General features: G+C 48.9%; 1 protein-coding gene across 1 annotated transcript in view; it reads right to left on the reverse strand.

Annotated features, from left to right (window-relative positions):
• HTRA1 (HtrA serine peptidase 1) overlaps window positions 1–19,612 on the reverse strand; it is a 271,899-nt gene that overhangs the window by 35,743 nt on the left and 216,544 nt on the right. The window contains exons 4-6 of the mRNA XM_085602427.1: window positions 17,899–18,093; window positions 16,245–16,277; window positions 3,033–3,147 (exon numbers count right to left, since the gene is read on the reverse strand). Coding sequence (XP_085458553.1) covers window positions 3,033–3,147; window positions 16,245–16,277; window positions 17,899–18,093 — 343 coding nt within the window. The remainder of the gene's footprint in view (window positions 1–3,032; window positions 3,148–16,244; window positions 16,278–17,898; window positions 18,094–19,612) is intronic.

A 19,612-nucleotide genomic window follows, 5' to 3' on the forward strand; every position in this document is an offset into this window, starting at 1 on the left:
TTTTAATAAATAGAAATAATGCTTAGTTCAAATTTATATATTTAGTATAACCAGGCCGCTGTTGACATGACTAGGTTGAATTCGACCTGCATTTATATTCACTTTTAAAATTGAATGAAAGATTTTTCTAGTTGCATGTTTGTTTTCTGGCTTTTTCCTTTTCAGAAAATAAATGACATAGAATTTAATTTGCAGTAGAAATTATTTTGCCGGGTTGAAATGTATTAATTTATGTATCTCGAGAAGCCATGTTCAGAGTGTTCCTGTATTTGCAACATAGTGAAAGCTCTTTGCCCAGGTCTACTCAAAGCCATTGCACTGCATATTGTTTCACCAGTTGCTTAAATTTCACATTATTTTTCTAATTTCCATTGTATGTCTTATTATAATTATTCATGAAAGTAGGTATTCCTAAATGTTCTTTGTTTGATGTATCATATTTTCTTGTTTTGCTATTGGTTTATGTGTAAGTTACTCCCCATTTCAAGATTGTAGTTTTGACTGCTTGAAACCTATAAAATGTGCCCTTTTTGGAAGGGATACCAAACGTTTCTTGCTTTTGAACAGTGTAGACTTGACGTTAGTCTATTTGATTTAAACGTAGTTAAACGTAGACTTTCCTTGCCTTACAAACGGAGCAGTCTCTATTCCAGTCTGTTTAGTGAATTATACTTGGGGTCTGATTTAGACCTTGGCGGACAGGTTACTCCATCACAACAGTGACGGATATCCCTTCCACCAAAATATACATCCCATTATAGCCTATGGGACTTATATTACAGTGGATGGAATATTTGTCACCGTTGTGACACAGTAACCCGTCCGCCAAGATCTAAATCAGGCCCTTCGACTTTCTTTGACTTTTGAACTGAGAACATTCATGCTAGTCCGTCCTGAACTCTATTTTGGTTCTGGCTATTTACTTGCTTTGGAGGTCCACCTTTTATTAATACCTCTCGCAATTTGCCTTTTGATTCATTATTGATGCTGAATGGAATTTAATTAACTAATTGCCTTTTCACACTCTGTAATTACTCTTAAAGTTGAATAAATCTTTATGGTTTTTTACTTTAAATTTTTGTCCTGTGAAGATTCTCTTTAATGACAAAAGGCTGCCGTGTATTGAGACTCCCTATGCCCTGAGCCTGCATCTCAACCTGTTTAATTTATTAGTTAAAATGTTGATACAAGGTATACAGATCTTCCTAGAAAATTAGTTAATTCCAACATTTTAAGTAGAGATGAACCCGACTTAGTTAGCAGGTACATTTGTCTTTTATAATAATTGCAAAGAAGATGAGACCTTTGAGAAGTCAGTGAAACAATCAATGTATCACAATTCCGGAGGAATGACCTTGTGACTCCAAAGTAATCATCCAAACCATGTAATCCAATAACTTAATCACATACTGCAATGAACATCACAAAACAAGTCTTAACCAGTGGTTTCACACTCACAAGGGGAATTTGTATTAAATATCAAGCATTACGTCTTCCAGTCAGACTAACTAAGTTATGCAATTAAACATAAAATGAACATGTAATAAAAAACTTAATAAAATGTAAATACTCCATATGGAAAATCCAAAACAATTGGGGTAAAGTTTTACCACAACATTATTAATGGAAAATACAGAACAGTTCATAGCGAACAGGCTGGAAGCATAACCAACAAACAAACGCCTACAATAGGTGACAGCAAAACAAATCTTCAGGAATCCATTTGCAAAGATTTGGACAACAATACCTCTCCGACACATACGCTCATGATCCCCTGCCATTACAATGATCCGATCTTAGAGTACTCCCGATCAATACAAGCAGGAAACCAATAATCTCAAAATATTGCCAATTAAAATGCCCGAATGAACCACTACTACAACAACTTCTGGACTCTCACCACACAGCTACAAATCCACTGTTGGAACAAAATTATAGTAGCAGATATTAACAACAATGATGACCTAGCCTTGTAGTTTTAACTGAAAAATGGTTCACTTGCTCCTCTCTTACCATCATGGACTTTACTGTTCCTAGGCTTCACTAATATTCTTTGGGGTAGTCATGAGCGAGACAGAGCGATCATGACTACAGAGCGATCATTCCTCCTCTCTTGAAATCATCAACCTTGAACCTTAACTTCACAGCAAGGAATTGCCTGTTTGATAGCACATTGTTGTGTAATCACCAAGGCCACAAATAACAACAGTAACATCATCTTAGAACATTTCACTCTACACTAAGGAGCCAACTCAAAAACTGCAAATTCCTTGTGAAACATAAATGCTGACACTACACCCCCATACCTTTGGTTGAGCATTCGCTAATCCTCTCATTATGCCCACCTACAAAACTCCAAAGGGGAGGTCATGCATTAAAAGATTGATGAGCAGAATTATAGAGCTCTCTTCCACAAAATATACGGATCACCAATGAGCACCTTAACTGTATAAAATCTGTGAAAATCTAACTATTCCATCAGGCAAAGCAAGACATCTGCCACAAGTTGCAACACAATAACCACTAACACTCATCAACCAAGAGTGACACCAGTCAGTTATTTCAATCCACTAATTAGTTCACCATGTCATCCTGCTCCCACCGTAAACATGTAACCCCAGAAATCTCATAGATGGTACTATTGGAACCAAGGGACCAAAAGATCCTAATATACACCCTCTCTTGACAGCCCTCCACTGCAAAAGCTCATGTAAATGACAAAAGTTTATGCTTTACAAAAATTACAAAAATAACAATAAGTGTATTTTCAGGCAAATGCTCATTTATCTTTTCCATATGTATCCATTGCTCTTCACATACAGCTTTGTTGAACCAACTGGCACATTTACATGACCCTGCCCCTTCATCCTGTCCAAATTCACACTGGCATGCTCCTATCATTTCATGTTATCAATGCAAATTGTCCTTCAGAGCTTCCTACCTCATTTTCATTCCCACATTGCCCAGCACACATCATTGCATCCTGCCCATTCTGCATGCTGCGATTGAACAGGAAGCGCCCGAATCCATACCTCTGGCCTGTCTGTCATGGGATTCGGCCATGAATTTCCTTATTTTGTCCGATGGTATGGCAAAAGAGATTCCAGCTGTGACCTTCAGGGTGTTAATACCAACTACCTCCCCATCCTGCAGACAGAGGTAAAAAAATTAGAGCAGGAACAAGGACTGATATTGAAAAAGAACACAAATATACTAATATATCTTTCTAGTGGATATTACTATTTATGCATCACTATATACCAAGGAGGCCACTTCTAATCCCGTTCATAACAATCACACAATTCTCAATTTGTGTGGGCTATTGCACAAGCAATAATTTGTGTTTTGGGACTCCAGGGGGAAGCAAGGAATTCATTAATCCTTCAAGAAGTGATAGAGGTTTGTAGCCCTCAATATGTATCTGGCTAAATAGATTTGTCCTTTTCTGAGTCGAAGAGTATAACCCAAGTCTGTTACAAGGCATGGTTAGTCTTGTATGTTTGAGGACACTTACAAACTCATTTATTTGTGGCCTTTCACAAATTGAAATCCGCCCTTTGGCCATCCCGGGAAATCTGGAAAGGGTTCAAAATGTACTTCAGGCAAGAGCTGGAATTGCTCCCCATCTAAGATGGAAAGGGGAACTGATCATACTCAGATTTGATATTCAGGGCTCCGATGAAAGGCTTCCTTCATCGCAAAGGATTTTTCCCTACAGAGAAAAAAACTGAAAAAATGTGCATTTGTACAGGGGGCACCATTCCCTCTGTGCTTAAATCAGCACAGTGTAAATTTCAGCACAGGTAGAACATGAGGGCATGGGATATCTCAAGACATTCCAAGTAGGACACCAGGGTCCGTATTATAGAAAGTGCTCTGGGGCACAACGGGCATATGCGCACGCTTTGTGCACCTCCAGCACCTCTAATATTACCGAAGGGCCCGCAGACGCTTGGGCGGCCCCTTCTGTTATACACTATAGCACTGGTGAACATGTAGCACCAGTGCTATCTCAAGTGGGCGTTCCCTCATTTGCATCGGGGTGTGGCCCCATGCAAATGATGGAATCTCTACTTCTGCACCTGCAACGCATTATAGACGCGGGCGCAAAGGAGGCGCACTCATAGTGTACTGCAAAAATAGGCACACTGACAGAGCGTTCCCTGATGGCAGCCCTCTGGAGGCTCTGTGGGCAGCACATTCAGCATAATAAGGTGCACTTTCCCTGTTTGAAGGTACGCTGTGGCGCAAACAAAGAAAGTGTGCCCTATATGTCATAAAGTCCCTGGAAACCTGATTTTAGCACAGCTTTCATGGTGTACTACTGGGAATGCTTGTAAATTCCCAAAAGTACGGGTCTTCACCCATACATGGGCGCACTAAAATGGATACAGTTTTACTACTTTTTTATGAACAGAGAGAGACCACAGCTTTTTTCTCTGTTGATGGTTAGGGTCCTTATGGCTGGTTATTAACCATATCTGGAAAGGGATAAGAAATGTCTTACTTTCTATCAAGTGCTGGAAATGTATAGCTTCTTTAAGGTGAGCGTACACTGGCATAGCAGCATGAGGAATCACCTTGAATAAATTTAGCTCTTCTGCAATCACATACCATGAACTGAAAACTGAGCATACGCATAGTAAAAAATATATAACTTTCCTTGAAGGAGCCTACACAAACTCTTCCTTTTCTTAAAATCGCATAGTACGAGCAGTCAGTGACAGAAGTGGGCTGACCCATTGCCCCATGATGTAGTCTGTGGTGGTCAGAAGCACAAACTCAGGATTTAAAACATACAACAGTGGTTGGCTTTACTAATAAAAATGTATTTCTACCCAAATGAACCCTTTTTAGCCACATTGGAATAATGAAAGACTGGAGGAAACCTGTGCCATGCAGTTCTCTGGTGACAATGTATAGCTCACTGTGCTATATTAGGGTTTTAACATATGAACTGCAAGTAACAAAAGGATCTCAGCGACAAAAGCAGTAACCTACTGAGCAATCCACATAAAATACAGTCGGGTGATTTGTGTGGTACACATTTTTTGCAGCAGGCATATTAACCCTCTTCTTCTTTAGAATGATGGGAAACTGACAGTAGACAAAAGATCTCTCTCCGCTAGGAACATTAATCCCCAGAGTTATCTTGACATTTTTATTGTTGCCTGAAAACTGCTAGACATACAAGGAATTCTGCAGCAAGTGCTTTTCAAACCTGCGTTATTTCTAAACATGGCGCCTCCCGAGGTCGGCACCAGGTGCGGATGCACTGGTCACTCTGCCCTAGAGCCGGACCTCAGCACAAGCCCCATGTGTTTTTTTGTGTGGGGCAAAATAATTGCTTTCCCTGTCTTGGTTAGCATGTCTACCACTGGGGAACATTTGCTTCCCCAGTGGGAGACAAGTCGTTAGGTCACAGGTTTATACCCGGTGGGGCCAGATGAGGATCTGTCAGTGGAACAACAAGAAGTGTCCCGTCACTGTCGTGGGCCACAGACCCATGAGATTATGCAGATGAGGCATTAACGTCTAAAGGATCCTATGACAGTTGACCACAATAACAGGATTTTCAGTCTTGCGCAGGAATTAAAACCCAAATCCCAGGTTCCCAAGTCAGTAATTTAGTCAATAAACAACATCTGCTTTTTGTCAGCTTGGCTTCCCATCGAGGTCCGGGGCCAGGCTGCTTAGTAAGTTCTCCACCCCTGCTAAATCGCCCCCACAAACTTGGAAAATGTGATTAGCTTGTGCCTCAGTTGAGAGGCTGTGGAATTCTGGTAGCAGAGCTCGTAGAGGCACAAGGGGGTCTGTCAATATGGGGAAGGTCGCTCCAGAGGTTCTTGGCCTGGCACGTGAAGCAGTTGTGGATATCTTTTTGTACCACCAGGTCCTGGTGGCTGCTGCGAGCCAGCTGTGCTCTGCAGCGTCTCAGGAAAGTAGGCATTATAATTCGGCAGCTTCTCAGCACCAGTCCCTCTGGAGATACTGTTATATCTTGACAGACACTGAGAATGGCATTACCTTCCTATCTACTTCCGGTGTCCTTTGATGCAAGCATTCCAATGTGATTTTCCACACAATTCTGAAGGAATTCCTTGACTTTTAAGACCAGATATGTGGTCACTTTTTCAATCACCTCCTCCAAGCTCACTCTGAGCTCTACCACCATCCTCACTAGTTAATTCGTAGCTTGTGTGGTGACTGCCCAAAAATGGATAATACATTTTAATATTTTCTTCTTGCAAGATTTATTTTTCAGTGGAAAGGAGCATTCACAGCAGGTGAGCCCACACATAGAGACCGTATTCGCAGCTCCAGTGATTACATTGGCGTCTTTTTTGATTGTGAATACTACTGCTTATGTTCTGTGAGGGCTTAGTTTGCATATGCAATCCCAAAATGGTGCCTTCTCACTCATGTTGCCCTAGAAGACGTTACCTAGTTATCACTAGGAGATTAAACTCTTGCTGGGGGTCAAAATAGGCCATGGTATGTAAGTCTCTCCTTGAACACAAACAATCCTTACTTTGCTGGTGGCAGCGTGAGGTTTTTAGTGCTGCCTTTTTGCTTGTTTGTTTAGTAGCATCCTGAACAGTTTTGGGATCAAACAGCTGTAATAGTTGGCCAGCCCCAGGAAGGTACAAGCTTCTGATGCATTCTGGGGGAAATCTATGCTCTTAATGTACCTCACTTTCAGAGGGTGGAACGGATCCCTTCAGCTGAGAAGACACAGCCCAAGAATAAGAGGTTTTACTCAGGAATTCACATTTGTCACGGTGGAGGGTTAGGTACTTGTCTTTAAGTATTTGTTGAGAGGTTCTCACCCAGGCATGATGACCCTGGTACAAGAGCCATAAGGTGCCAGAGGGAGGGCTTCTGAAATCATATTCAGTTGTAGTATTTTCAGGTGTGCTGCACTTAACAGCAGCCCCTCGCCCCCAAAAAACAGTGTCCACGGTGGCTTACGTTGGCAAGGTGAGCAGAGTACCCACAATAGGATATCACGTAGGCAGGCATGAAATGTGACTGACCCTCCACCAGCTCTACCGCCGCCTTTTAAAAATGCAGTTTTGCTGCTAATCCGAGCATTTTCCTTGAGGGCCGTCCACCTTTGAGATTCCGAAAGCGCGCTCTATTGACCGCCCTGCAGCCCGCATGAGGAGATCGCTGCTGCGCAGGTTCTCTTTGTGCACCAGCTCACTCTATCAAATAATTATTCGCCGACTCTGAAGTCCTTGACCTGTTCAAGATGATGGAGGTTTTTGGTCACATTTTTTCCAGACAACATAAAACAGTGACTAAAAATAGAATCCTCTGTGGGGTGCCAAACCGGGAATGTGTCATGGCAGACTGGCAGAGGGAGACCACAGGCTTCCTGGCATCGCCCGAGCAAAGTCAGCATTTAGTGTAAAAAGAATCATGTGTGGGGTCTGTCCACAGAGGGCGGAATCTGCAACAGGCGCGGGGAGAGGGGTGCACAGGCCCGGGGACAGGGGTGCACAGACCAGGGGAGAGGGGTGCACAGGCGCAGAGAGAGGGGTGCACAGACAAGGGAAGAGGGCTGCACAAACCAGGGGAGAGGGTGCACAGGCCCAGGGAGAGGGGTGCACAGGTGCAAGGAGAGGGATGCACAGGGAAAGGGGTGCACAGTCCCGGGGAGATGGGTGTACAGGTGCAGGGAGAGGGGTGCACAGGTGCAGTGAGAGGGGTGCACAGGCCCGGGGAGAGGGGTGCACAGACCAGGGGAGAGGGGTGCACAGACCAGGGGAGAGGGGTGCACAGGCGCAGAGAGAGGGGTGCACAGGCACAGGGAGAGGGGTGCACAGGCTCAGGGAGAGGGGTGCACAGGCTCAGGGAGAGGGGTGCACAGGCTCAGGGAGAGGGGTGCACAGACCAGGGGAGAGGGGTGCACCGGCGCGAGGAGAGGGGTGCACGGGCGCAGGGAGAGGGGTGCAGAGGTGCAAGGAGAGGGGTGCACAGGGAGAGGGGTGCACAGTCCCGGGGAGATGGGTGCACAGGTGCACGGAGAGGGGTGCACAGATGCAGTGAGAGGGGTGCACAGGCCCGGGGAGAGGGGTGCACAGGCCCAGGGAGAGAGGGGTACACAGGAGTGAGGAGATGGGTGCACAGGCCTAGGGACAGGGGTGCACAGGCCCAGGGTTAGGAATCTGAACACAGACCTACGGAAATCAGGGCCTGTAAACAGGCCATAGAGAGTGTCCCAGTAAACAGGCAAATGGGCATTCTGTATAAAGGCCTATGGAAGCGGTGTCAGTACCTAGACACATGCCCTGAGTGATTCGGTACACAGGCCCATGGAGGGGGAGTCTGCACAGAGGACCCTGAAGAGTGTTGGTCACACAGACCTATGGATGCGGCATCCGTACCTAGGTGAATCTGCCCAGAGGCCCTCGGGGCGGCATCTGTACTACTGCCCCCGTGTATGTAGACTGGCGCATGTACCCTGGAGTCTGTAAACTGGCTATTAAAAGGAGTCTATACAAAGGCCCGTTGAGGGGAGGTCTGTAGGCAGGCTCACGAGGAAGCATGTATATACAGGCCACAGGGGGAAGTATGCACTGGCCCGTGGGGCCTCTATTCCCAGGTCCATAGATGGGGAGTCTACAGCCAGTCCCATGTAGATGTGCTCTGTTCAGAGCCCTACGAAGGGGGCGTCTGTGCAATATCCACTGGAGAAGTTTGTAAACAGACTCTTGCAGGTGACGTCTATAGAAATGCTAAGGAATGCGGCTGTGCTGTAACAGAGGTATTGAACAGGAATTCTTGTACAGTGCCAAAGAGGCACCGGCGTCCAGCACGTATTCCACATGCCCAATGCATGGCAGAAGGGGGATATGAGGCAGAGCGGTTGTCAGGCTCCTGGATAGCAGCTGTCCTGTATCCTCGGGCTCCTTGGTAAAAGGTTTGGGTCCTCGGGCTCCTGGGTAAAAGGTTTGTGTTCTCGGCTCCTGGGTGGAAGGATCGTGTCCTTGGCTCCTGGATGGAAGGTTTGCGTCCTCGGGTTCCTGGGTGGAAGGTTCGTATCCTCAGGCTCCTGGATAGCAGTCCTGTGATCTCTGGCTCCTGTGTGAAAGGTTCCTGTCCTCTGGCTCCTGGATAAAAGGTTCATGTCCTCGGGCTCCTAGGTAAAAGGTTCATGTCCTCGGGCTCCTAGGTGAAAGGTTCATGTCCTCAAGCTCCTGGATGGAAGGTTCGTGTCCTCAGCTCCTGGATGAAATGTTCGTGTCCTCGGCTCCTGGATGGAGGGTCCTCGGGATCCTAGATGGAAGGTTTGTGTCCTCAGCTCCTGGATGGAGGGTCCTCGGGCTCCTAAATGGAAGGTTCATGCCCTCGGCTCCTGAATGGAAGTTCATGTCCTCGGCTTCTGGGTGGAAGATTCATGTCCTCCGCTCCTGGATGGAAGGCTCATGCCCTCAACTCCTGATGGAAGGTTTGTATCTTCCACTCCTGGATGGAGGGTCCTCGGGCTCCTAGATGGAAGGTTCATGCCCTAGGCTCCTGGATGGAAGGTTCATGTCCTCGGCTCCTGGGTGAAAGGTTTGTGTCCTCGGCCTCCTGGATGGAAGGTTCATGTCCTGGGCTCCTGGATGGATGGTCCCCGTGCTCTTAGATAGAAGGTTCATGCCCTTGGCTCCTGGATGGAAAGTTCATGTCCTAGGCTCCTGGGTGGAAGGCTCATGTCCTCGGGCTCCTGGATGGAAGGGTTATACGCTGGGCTCCTAGATGGAAGGTTTGTGTCCTCTGCTCCTGGATGGAAGGTTCATGCCCTTGGCTCCTGGGTGGAAGGTCTGTGTCCTCACTCCTGGATGGAAGGTTCATGTCCTCAGGCTCCTGGGTGGGAGGTTCGTGTCCTCAGGCTCCTGGATAGTAGTCCTCTGTCCTCGGGCTCCTGGGTGAAAGATTCGTGTCCTCAGGCTCCTGGGTGAAAGATTCATGTCCTCTGGCTCCTAGATGAAAGGTTCGTGTCTGCAGGCTCTTGGATGACAGGTTTGTGTACTCCGCTCCTAGATGAAAGGTTTGCATCCTCGGCTCCTGGATGGAGGGTCCTCGGGGTCCTAGATGGAAGGTTCCTGTCCTCGGATCCTGGATGGAGGGTCCTTGGGCTCCCAGATGGAAGGTTCATGCCCTCGGCTCCAGGATGGAAGGTTCATGTCCTCGGGCTCCTGGGTGGAATATTCATGCCCCTGGCTCCTGGATGGAAGGTTTGTGTCCTCGGCTCCTGGGTGGAAGGTTTGTTCCTCGGGCTGCTAGATGGAAGTTTCATGTCTTGGTCTCCTGGATAGAAGGTTCATGTCCTCAGCTCCTGGATGGATGGTCTTCCGACTCCGGGATGGAAGGCTCATGCCCTTGGCTCTTGGATGTAAAGTTCGTGTCCTCAGCTCCTGGGTAGAAGGTTCGTGTCCCTGGGCTCCTGGATGAAAGTTTCATGCCCTGGGCTCCTAGATGGAAGGTTCATGTTCTCAGGCACCTGGATGGAAGGTTCTTGCCCATGGCTCCTGGATGGAAGGTATGTGTCCTGGGCTCCTGGATGGAAGGTTTGTGTCCTCGGCTCCTGGGTGGAAGGTTCATGCCCTCAGCTCCTCGATGGAACGTTCATGTCCTCGGATCCTGGGTGGAAGGTTTGTGTCCTCGGCCCCTTGATGGGGGGTCCTCGGGCTCTTAGATAAAAGGTTTGTATGCTCAAGTTCCTGGTTGGAAGGTTCATGTCCTCGGTCCTGGGTGGAAGGTTAGTTTCCTTGGCTCCTGGATGGAAGACTCATCCCCTCAGCTCCTGGATGGAAGGTTTGTGTCTTCAGCTCCTGGATGGAGGGTCCTAGAGCTCCTAGATGGAAGGTTCATGCCCTCGGCTCCTGGGTGGAAGGTTTGTGTCCTCAGCTCATGGTTGGCAGCTTTGTGTCCTTGGCTCCTGGATGGAATGCTCATGCCCTCAGCTCCTGGATGGAGGTTTGTGTCTTTGGGTCTTTGATGGAGGGTCCTCTGGCTCCTGGATGGGAGGTTAATGCCCTCGGCTCCTGTGTGGAAGGTTCTTGCTCTGGGCTCCTGGATGGAAGGTTTGTGTCCTCGGCTCTTGGATGGAGGGTCCTCGGTCTCCTAGATGGAAGGTTTGTGTCCTCAGGCTCCTGGATGGAACGTTCGTGTCCTTGGGCTCTTGGGTGGAAGTTTTGTGTCCTCCGGCTCCTGGATGGAAGGTTTATGCCCTCGGCTCTTGGATGGAAGGTTTACATCCTCGGCTCCTGTATGGAAGGTTCGTGTCCTCGGCTCCTGGATGGAAGGTTCGTGTCCTCGGCTCCTCTGTGGAAGGTTCGTGTTCTCGGCTCCTAGATGGAAGGCTCATGTTCTCAAGCTCCTGGTTGGAAGGTTCATGCCTTTGGCTCCTGGATGGAAGGTCATGTCCTCAGCTCCTGGTTGGAAGGTTTATGTCCTTGACTCCTGGATGGAAGGATCATGCCCTCAGCTCCTGGTTGGAAGGTTCATGCCTTAGGTTCCTAGTTGGAAGGTCATGTCCTCTTCTCCTGGGTAGAAGGTTCCTGCCCTCTGGCTCCTAGATGGAAGGTTCGTGCCCTTGGCTCCTGGATGGATTCATGTCCTCAGCTACAGGATGGAAGGTTCGTGTCCTTGGATTGCTGGATGGAAGGTTCATATCCTCTGGTCCTGGGTGCAAGGTTTGTGTCCTCGGCTTCTGGATGGAAGGTTAATTTCCTCAAGCTCCTGGGTGTAAGGTTCATGTCCTCGGGCTTCTGGACAGCAGTCCTATGTCCTCGGGCTCCCAGTTGAGAGATTCGTGTCCTCGGGCTCCTGGCTAAAATGTTCATGTCTTCGGGCTCCTGGGTGAAAGGTTCATGTCCTTGGGCTCCTGGATGGAAGGTTTGTGTCCTTGGGCTCCTAGATAAAAGATTCATGTACTCCGCTCCTGGATGAAAGGTTTGTGTCCTCGGGCTCCTAGATGGAAGGTTCCTGTCCTCGGATCCTGGATGGAGGATCCTTGGGCTCCTAGATGGAAAGTTTATGCCCTCGGCTCCTGGATGAAAGGTGCATGTCCTCGGCTCCTGGATGGAAGGTTCACGCCCTCGGCTCCTGGATATAAGGTTTGTTTCCTCGGGTCCTGGATGGAGGGCACTCGGGGTCCTAGGTGGAAGGTTCATGCCCTCGGCTCCTAGATGGAAGGTTCATGTTCTCGGCTCCTGGATGGAAGATTCATATCCTAGGCTCCTGGGTGGAAGGTTCGTATCCTTGGGCTCCTGGATGGAAGGTTCATGTCCTAGGCTCCGGGATGGAAGGTTCATGTCCTCCGCTCCTGAATGAATGGTCCTCAGGCTCCTAGATGGAAGGTTCATGTCCTCGGCTCCTGGATGGAAGGTTCATGCCCTCGGCTCCTGGATGGAAGGTTTATGTCCTCAACTCCTGGGTGGAATGTTCATGCTCTGGGCTCCTAGAAGGAAAGTTCATGTCCTTGGATCCTGGAATGAAGGTTTGTGTCCTCGGCTTCTGGATGGAAGGTGCGTGTCCTCTGCTCCTGGATGGAAGGTTTGTGTTCTCGTCTCCTCGGTGGAAGGTTCATGTCGTCGGGCTCCTGGGTGGAATGTTTGTGTCCTCAGCTCCTGGATGGAAGGTTTGTGCCCTCGGCTCCTGGGTGGAAGGTTTGTGTTCTCAGCTCCTGGGTGGAAGCTTCGTGTCCTAAGTGGGAGGTTCATGTGCTGCTCGGGTTCCTGGATGGAAGGTTCATGCCCTCGGCTCCAAGACGGAAGGTTCATGTCCTCGGGCTCCCGGGTGGAAGGTTTGTGTCTTCGGCTCCTGGGTGGAGGGTCCTCGGGCTCCTAGATGGAAGGTTCAAGCCCGTGGCTTCTGGATGGAAGGTTTGTGTTCTCAAGCTCCTGGTTGGAAGTTTCATGCCCTCGGCTCCTGGATAGAAGGTTCGTGTCCTCGGCTCCTGGATGGAAGGTTTGTGTCCTCGGCCCCTGGGTGGAAGGTTCATGTTCTCGGCTCCTGGGTGGAAGGTTCATGCCCTCGGCTCCAGGATGGAAGGTTCATGTCCTCAGCTCCTGGGTGGAAGGTTTGTGTCTTCGGCTCCTGGATGGAGGTTCCTCGGGATCCTAGATGTAAAGTTCATGCCCTTGGCTCCTGGATGGAAGGTTCAATGACCTCGGCTTCTGGGTGGGAGGATGTGTTCTCAAGCTCCTGGTTGGAAGGTTCATGCCCTCGGCTCCTGGATGGAAGGTCATATCCACAGCTCCTGGGTGGAAGGTTCATGTCCTCGTCTTCTATATGGAAGGCTCATGCCCTCAGATCCTGGATGGTCCTCGGGCACCTAGATGGAAGGTTTGTGTCCTCTGCTCCTGGATGGAGAGTCTTCGGGCTACTAGATGGAAGGTTCATGCCCTCGGCTCCTGCATGGAAGGTTCATCTCCTCGGCTCCTGGGTGGAAGGTTCGTGTCCTCGGCTCCTGGATGGAAAGTTCATGTCCTAGGCTCCTGGATGGAAGGTTTATGTCTTCGGCTCCTGGATGGATGATCCTCGGGCTCCAGGATGGAAGGTTCATGCCCTCAGCTCCTGGATGGAAGGTTCTTGTCATTGGGATCCTGGATGGAAGGTTCATGCCTTGGACTCCTGGATGAAAGGTTTGTGTCCTCGGGTCTTCGATGGAAGGTTCATGTCCTCGGCTACTTGATGGAAGATTCGTGTCCTCGGGCTCCAGGATGGAAGGTTCATGCCATCGGCTTCTGGATGGAAGGTTCATGCCCTGGGCTCCTGGATGGAAGTTCATTAACCTGGGCTCCTGGATGGAAGGTTCATGCCCTCTGCTCCTGGATTGAATGTTTATGTCCTCGGCTCCTGGGTGGAAGGTTCGTGTCCTCAGCTCCTGGATGGAGGGTCCTCGGGGTCCTGGATGGAAGATTCATGTCCTCTGCTCCTGGATGGAGGGTCTTCGGGCTCCTGAGTCGAAGGTTCTTGCCCTCGGCTCCTGGATGCAAGGTTCATCTCCTCGGCTCCTGGGTGGAAGGTTCGTGTTCTCGGCCCCCGGAGGGAAAGTTCATGTCCTAGGCTCCTGGATGGAAGGTTCATGTCTTCGGCTCCTGGATGGATGGTCCTCGGGCTCCAGGATGGAAGGTTCATGCCCTCAGCTCCTGGATGGAAGGTTCATGTCCTCGGGCTCCTGGATGGAAGGTTCATGCCCTGGGCTCCTGGATGGAAGGTTTGTATCCTCACCTACTTGGTGGAAGATTTGTGTCCTAAGGCTCCTGAATGGAAGGTTCATACCCTGGGCTCCTGGATGGAAGTTCATTGCCCTGGGCTCCTGGATGGAAGGTTCATGCCCTTGGCTCCTGGATGGAATGTTCATGTCCTCAGCTCCTGGGTAGAAGGTTTTTGTCCTATGATCCTGGCTGTAGGGTCCTCGGGGTCCTGGATGGAAGGTTCATGTCCTCAGGCTCCTGGGTGGAAGGTTTGTGTCCTCGGCTCTTCGATGGAAGGTTTATGTCCTCGGCTACTTGGTGGAAGATTTGTGTCCTCGGGCTCCAGGATGGAAGGTTCATGCCATCGGCTTCTGGATGGAAGGTTCATGCCCTGGGCTCCTGGATGACAGTTCATTGCCCTGGGCTCCTGGATGGAAGGTTCATGCCCTCTGCTCTTGGATGGAATGTTCATGTCTTCGGCTCCTTGGTGTAAGTTTCGTGTCCTTGGCTCCGTGATGGAGGGTCCTCAAGGTCCTGTATAGAATATTCATGTCCTCTGCTCCTGGATGGAGGGTCTTCGGGCTCCTGAGTCGAAGGTTCTTGCCCTCGGCTCCTGGATTGAAGGTTCATCTCCTCGGCTCCTGGGTGGAAGGTTCGTGTCCTCGGCCCCTGGATGGAAAGTTCATGTCCTAGGCTCCTGGATTGAAGGTTTATGTCTTCGGCTCCTGGATGGATGGTCCTCGGGCTCCAGGATGGAAGGTTCATTCCCTCGGCTCCTGGATGGAAGGTTCATGTCCTCGGGCTCCTGGATGGAAGGTTCATGCACTGGGCTCCTGGATGGAAGGTTTGTGTCCTCGGCTCTAGGATGGAAGGTTCATGTCCTCGGCTACTTGGTGGAAGAATCGTGTCCTTGGGGCTCCTGGATGGAAGTTCATTGCCCTGGGCTCCTGGACGGAAGGTTCATATCCTTGGCTCCAGGATGGAATGTTCATGTCCTCGGCTCCTGGGTAGAAAGTTTGTGTCCTCTGCTCCTGAATATAGGGTCATCAGGGTCCTGGATGGAAGGTTCATGTCCTTAGGCTCCTGGGTGGAAGGTTTGTGTCCTCGGCTCTTGGATAGAGAGTCCTCGGCTCCTAGATGGAAGGTTCATGTCCTCACGCTCCTGGATGGAAGGTTTGTGTCCTAAGGCTCCTGGGTGGAAGGTTTGTGTCCTCAGCTCTTGGGTGGAGGGTCCTCGGGCTCCTGGATGGAAGGTTTGTGTCTTCGGGCTACTGGATGGAAGGTTCGTGCCCTCGGCTCCTGGATGGAAGGTTCATGTCCTCGGGCTCCTGGGTGGAAGGTTCATGCCCTTGGCTCCTGGACGGAAGGTTTGTGTCCTCGGCTCCTGGATGGAAGGTTCATGCCCTCAGGTCCTGGGTGAAAGGTTCATGCCCTCCGCTCCTGGATGGAAGGTTCATGTGCTCGGATCCCGGGTGGAAGGTTTGTGTCCTCGACTACTGGTTGGAGGGTCCTCGGGCTCCTAGATGGAAGGTTTGTGTTCTCAAACTCCTGGTTGGAAGGTTCATGCCCTCGGCTCCTGGATGTGAGGTTCATATCCTCGGGCTCCTGGAGGGCAGCGCCTGATCCCAGAGGTCAAAGTCAATTACAGGCCGATGGCAGGGGACTCTGTAGACAATGCCATAGGGGAAGAATCTGTACAGCCACTCAGGTAGCATCCTAACACACACCCCGCACGGGCAGACTAGGGTGTGCCCATGCATGGCAGACTCTGAACACATCCAATGAAGGGCAGAAACTCCTGTGCACAGGACCGTGGGCAGCACAGTCTCTTTTACAAAGATATCACGCCTGTTATTCAGTCTTAGGAGTGTTCGTACTACTGTCAGTGTACGTACTACTGTCCTGGAAAGTTCACAATAAAGATTAGCAGTGGCTAATATTGGTTGAAAAATTCACATCATTTCAGCCATGCCAGTGTGTTTAGCCAGAATGAACAGAGGATTATGATGAGACTTTGCATAATCAAATCAAAACATGGTCGCTTACCAGATTCACCAGGGGTCCTCCTGAGTTGCCGTACTGCAAAGAAAGAGCAGAAGAAAAGAGAGTAAGCAGGAGGGTAACTGGGGCTGGCAGTGCCAGCTGTGGTGATGATAGTGTTCAGTGTTGGCAATGACAGCTGGTGGTGTTAACACCGGGTGTATAGGTCAGCAGTTCTGGCACTGGCATTGTTTATAGTATGTATGTCAGGGCCAGCTATAGCAGTGGTGGCACCAGGTGCAACAATCTTTCTTGGTGTCCCCCTCATATGATCGCCTCCTCAGATTCCCCCAGGGAGACTCCTCCGCAATGGCGGAGGAGCATCGCTCCACTGCCTGGATCAGCGCCAGCAAAGGAAAAAACAAAAAAAAACAATGTTCTAGCATCATTTTATTTTTAATTTGCAAGCTCTTAGCCAGCTTCTGCAGGGAGGGGTGGGGCATGGGAGGAGGAGTGCTATGTGCACTCGCACTTAGGTTTCTCCAGCCCAGCTGCATTAAACAGCGGGCTGAAGAATCCCCCACAGACCCCCTGGCCAGAACAGAGCGTCTTTCCAGGCCGCTCAGATTAATCCTCGCTCTGCTCTGCAGTACGAGGATTGGATGGGAGTCTGTCCCAGGGGCTGCTGGAACCAGGAAGGAGGCAGGTTCTTTTAATTTTTAATATATTACTTCTAACATACACCCCCATGTGACCGCGACTCTCCCCTCCTTCCACCCGCCCCACCACCCTTTGTTTGTAGTAGCCACCACTGACTACCACTCGGGCAAAAGTGCCCCTCAGGTCTTCATATCCCCTCTCTCAAATACATCATTTGTTTTAAAGCGCTGGTAAAAGCTGGCGTTAATATTCCATTTAGCTATCCGCATAAAATACAGATCTGTTCTTTGCAGCAGGCATATTAACCCTTTGCGCTACTTTATGGCGAGTCAAAACTGCCACTAGACAAAACTCAGATGTCTCTCTCTAGCAGGAACATTAATCACAAGCATTATCATGACATTTTCATTGCTGCCTGAAAGCTGGACGCACAAGGAACTCTAAATCATACCCTATTGCTATACACAGCGCCCCCCCCCCCTTTGAGGTCAGGACCCCCCCTCCAGATCTGTGCCCAGTGCGGCCACACCAGTCACACCGCCTAAAGCCGCCCATGATGTATGTTGTTCTGGACTGGCAATGCCAACAGTGGCGGCTACGCTGTTCACGGCATGTAGGGTGGCAGTGTCCATGCTTACCAGTGCTAACAGTGCAGACGATGCAGGCAGTGGTGGAAGCTGAGATTATGGGATGGACTGGGAAAGGGGATGTACTGCACATTGTGTTGGTCTGTATATCGGTAGTGGTTGGCAGTGAGGGTTTTCCTGATAGTTTTGGCGCTGATGGAGAAGCTAGTGGGTACGTACGAGCAGTGTAGAGGTGAGTATTCTCATGTAGGCCAGAAGTGGGTGCATTCTGGCAGCCTTGTTTGCGGTATACTGATATGTACTGGCAGTGAGCATACGACAGCTGCTTTGTCAACAGTGGATACAGCTGAATAGCAACTCTTTCTACTACAGGTCCATATAATGATAGCTTAAGATGTCACCAACCTTGGTACATTGCTCATTTCCCACACTTGAGACACACAACATGAATGGCGGCCCTCTTCTATACTTACGTTGATGATTGCGTCTGTCTGGATGTAGTCCATGTCCGAGTTCACCAGTCCTAGCTCCTTCCCGCCTCTTTGTGTCGTGCTCACGATCCCCGTCGTCACTGTGTTTTGAAGGGAAAATGGGCTTCCAATGGCAACCACAAATTCTCCAGGCCTCAAATCCTCAGATCGGCCGAGCAGTAGGACAGGAAGTTTACCCTGCAATGGAATGCACCAGGATAGTCTTCAGTAAAGATGTACTATTGAAAAGGTTACAGACACTGCAGGATGTGAATAACAGAAGTAGCCAATGGTTTCCTACAGCACAAAGACATAGATCAAGAAAACAAGCACGGAGATACAGTTAGAATGCACCATATAAACAACAGTCTACGAATTTCAACAACTAGTGGATGTCCCAAGATTTGGACTAGTCTGTCAGAAAACCTAGTGATTTGCACTGCCCCACCCCTACCGTCTCTGAACAGGCACCATCCTCTCTGTAGATCTTCTAATTTCTCTACAGCATTGGTCTTCAAACTTTCTGATGCCGAGAACCCCATCAAACTTTTTTAGGCATAAGGACCCCCTCCTGACAAAATTTCTAGAACCTGGTAGTCCTTATCATTGACAACCATAAATGTTCTCCAGAGAAACGGTCAGTCTGTGGTTGAACCTCATTGGTACCAGTTTAAAACCAAAATATAGCAACAAAAAGGGTACCAGTACAGCTTTACAAAGGGCCTGTTACAGAGTGGCAACACCTGTTGTTGCTTTTTAGTAACTTTTAAACCTTTTGGGTAAATACATTGTTTGGGGTTCAAATCAGCAGATTATGGGGCAGATGATGGATTATGTGGCAAATGCGGCAAATCTATAATTATGCTATAATCACTGCGGCTGCACAATCACATAATTCCAGTGGGCCTTGGTATAATAGCTGTAATGCATGGGCTGCAATTTTAATGCACGGCATTGGAGGAAAACCAAAGTATATTTCATGGGATGCTGACAGCTTGGCAACTACAGCTGCATGTAACTGGAGGTAGCTGAACATCATTCAGTCTTTCACCATCACGTATCTACATATAAAATAACCTGCAGCTTCAATGAATAATAAATACATTTTAAAAAGTTGTTACTCAGTGGGAAATGCACTATAATAAATTATGAAACCTCTATTAGTTAATGCACTACAGAGGTCTGTGTGAAACCAGAGAGCCAAAGAATTAAATCGTGGTTGGTGCAGTGGAGAATAGTGACTTGTGTATTTTTAGTACTATAAGGTCACAGCCTGTGACATAAAGCACTGTGAATATGTAGGTCTTTATTTTATACTTGCATTATACGCAGTATAAGATAGACCGCTACAAAATGCGCAAAATGTTTTACGATAAAATGGTGCTTCCAAAATATGGGGGCATATTTATAAGCCCCTTGCGCTGCCAATGCGTAATTTTTTATGATGCTCTGGTTGCGCAGAGAGCAGACCCATATCTACGAGGCCACACAAAGTCACTTTGTGTGGCTTTTGATGGCCTTCTAGATATGGTGTTAGGCAACGCAGCGCAGTCAGTGCGTTGCCTTACACTGGGTCAGGGGGAGGTCCATGCGCATTGTGATGGGTTTTCCCATGAGTTTTGACACATTCCCAGATATACAAGGATCTGTAAAACTGTACGCTGCCCCAGGGGATGCATATGGGGAGAAATATCGTTATTTCTCCTCAATTGTTTCC

This window comes from Triturus cristatus, chromosome 1_2 (assembly GCF_964204655.1).
Source record: "Triturus cristatus chromosome 1_2, aTriCri1.1, whole genome shotgun sequence".
Taxonomy (NCBI): Eukaryota; Metazoa; Chordata; class Amphibia; order Caudata; family Salamandridae; genus Triturus; species Triturus cristatus.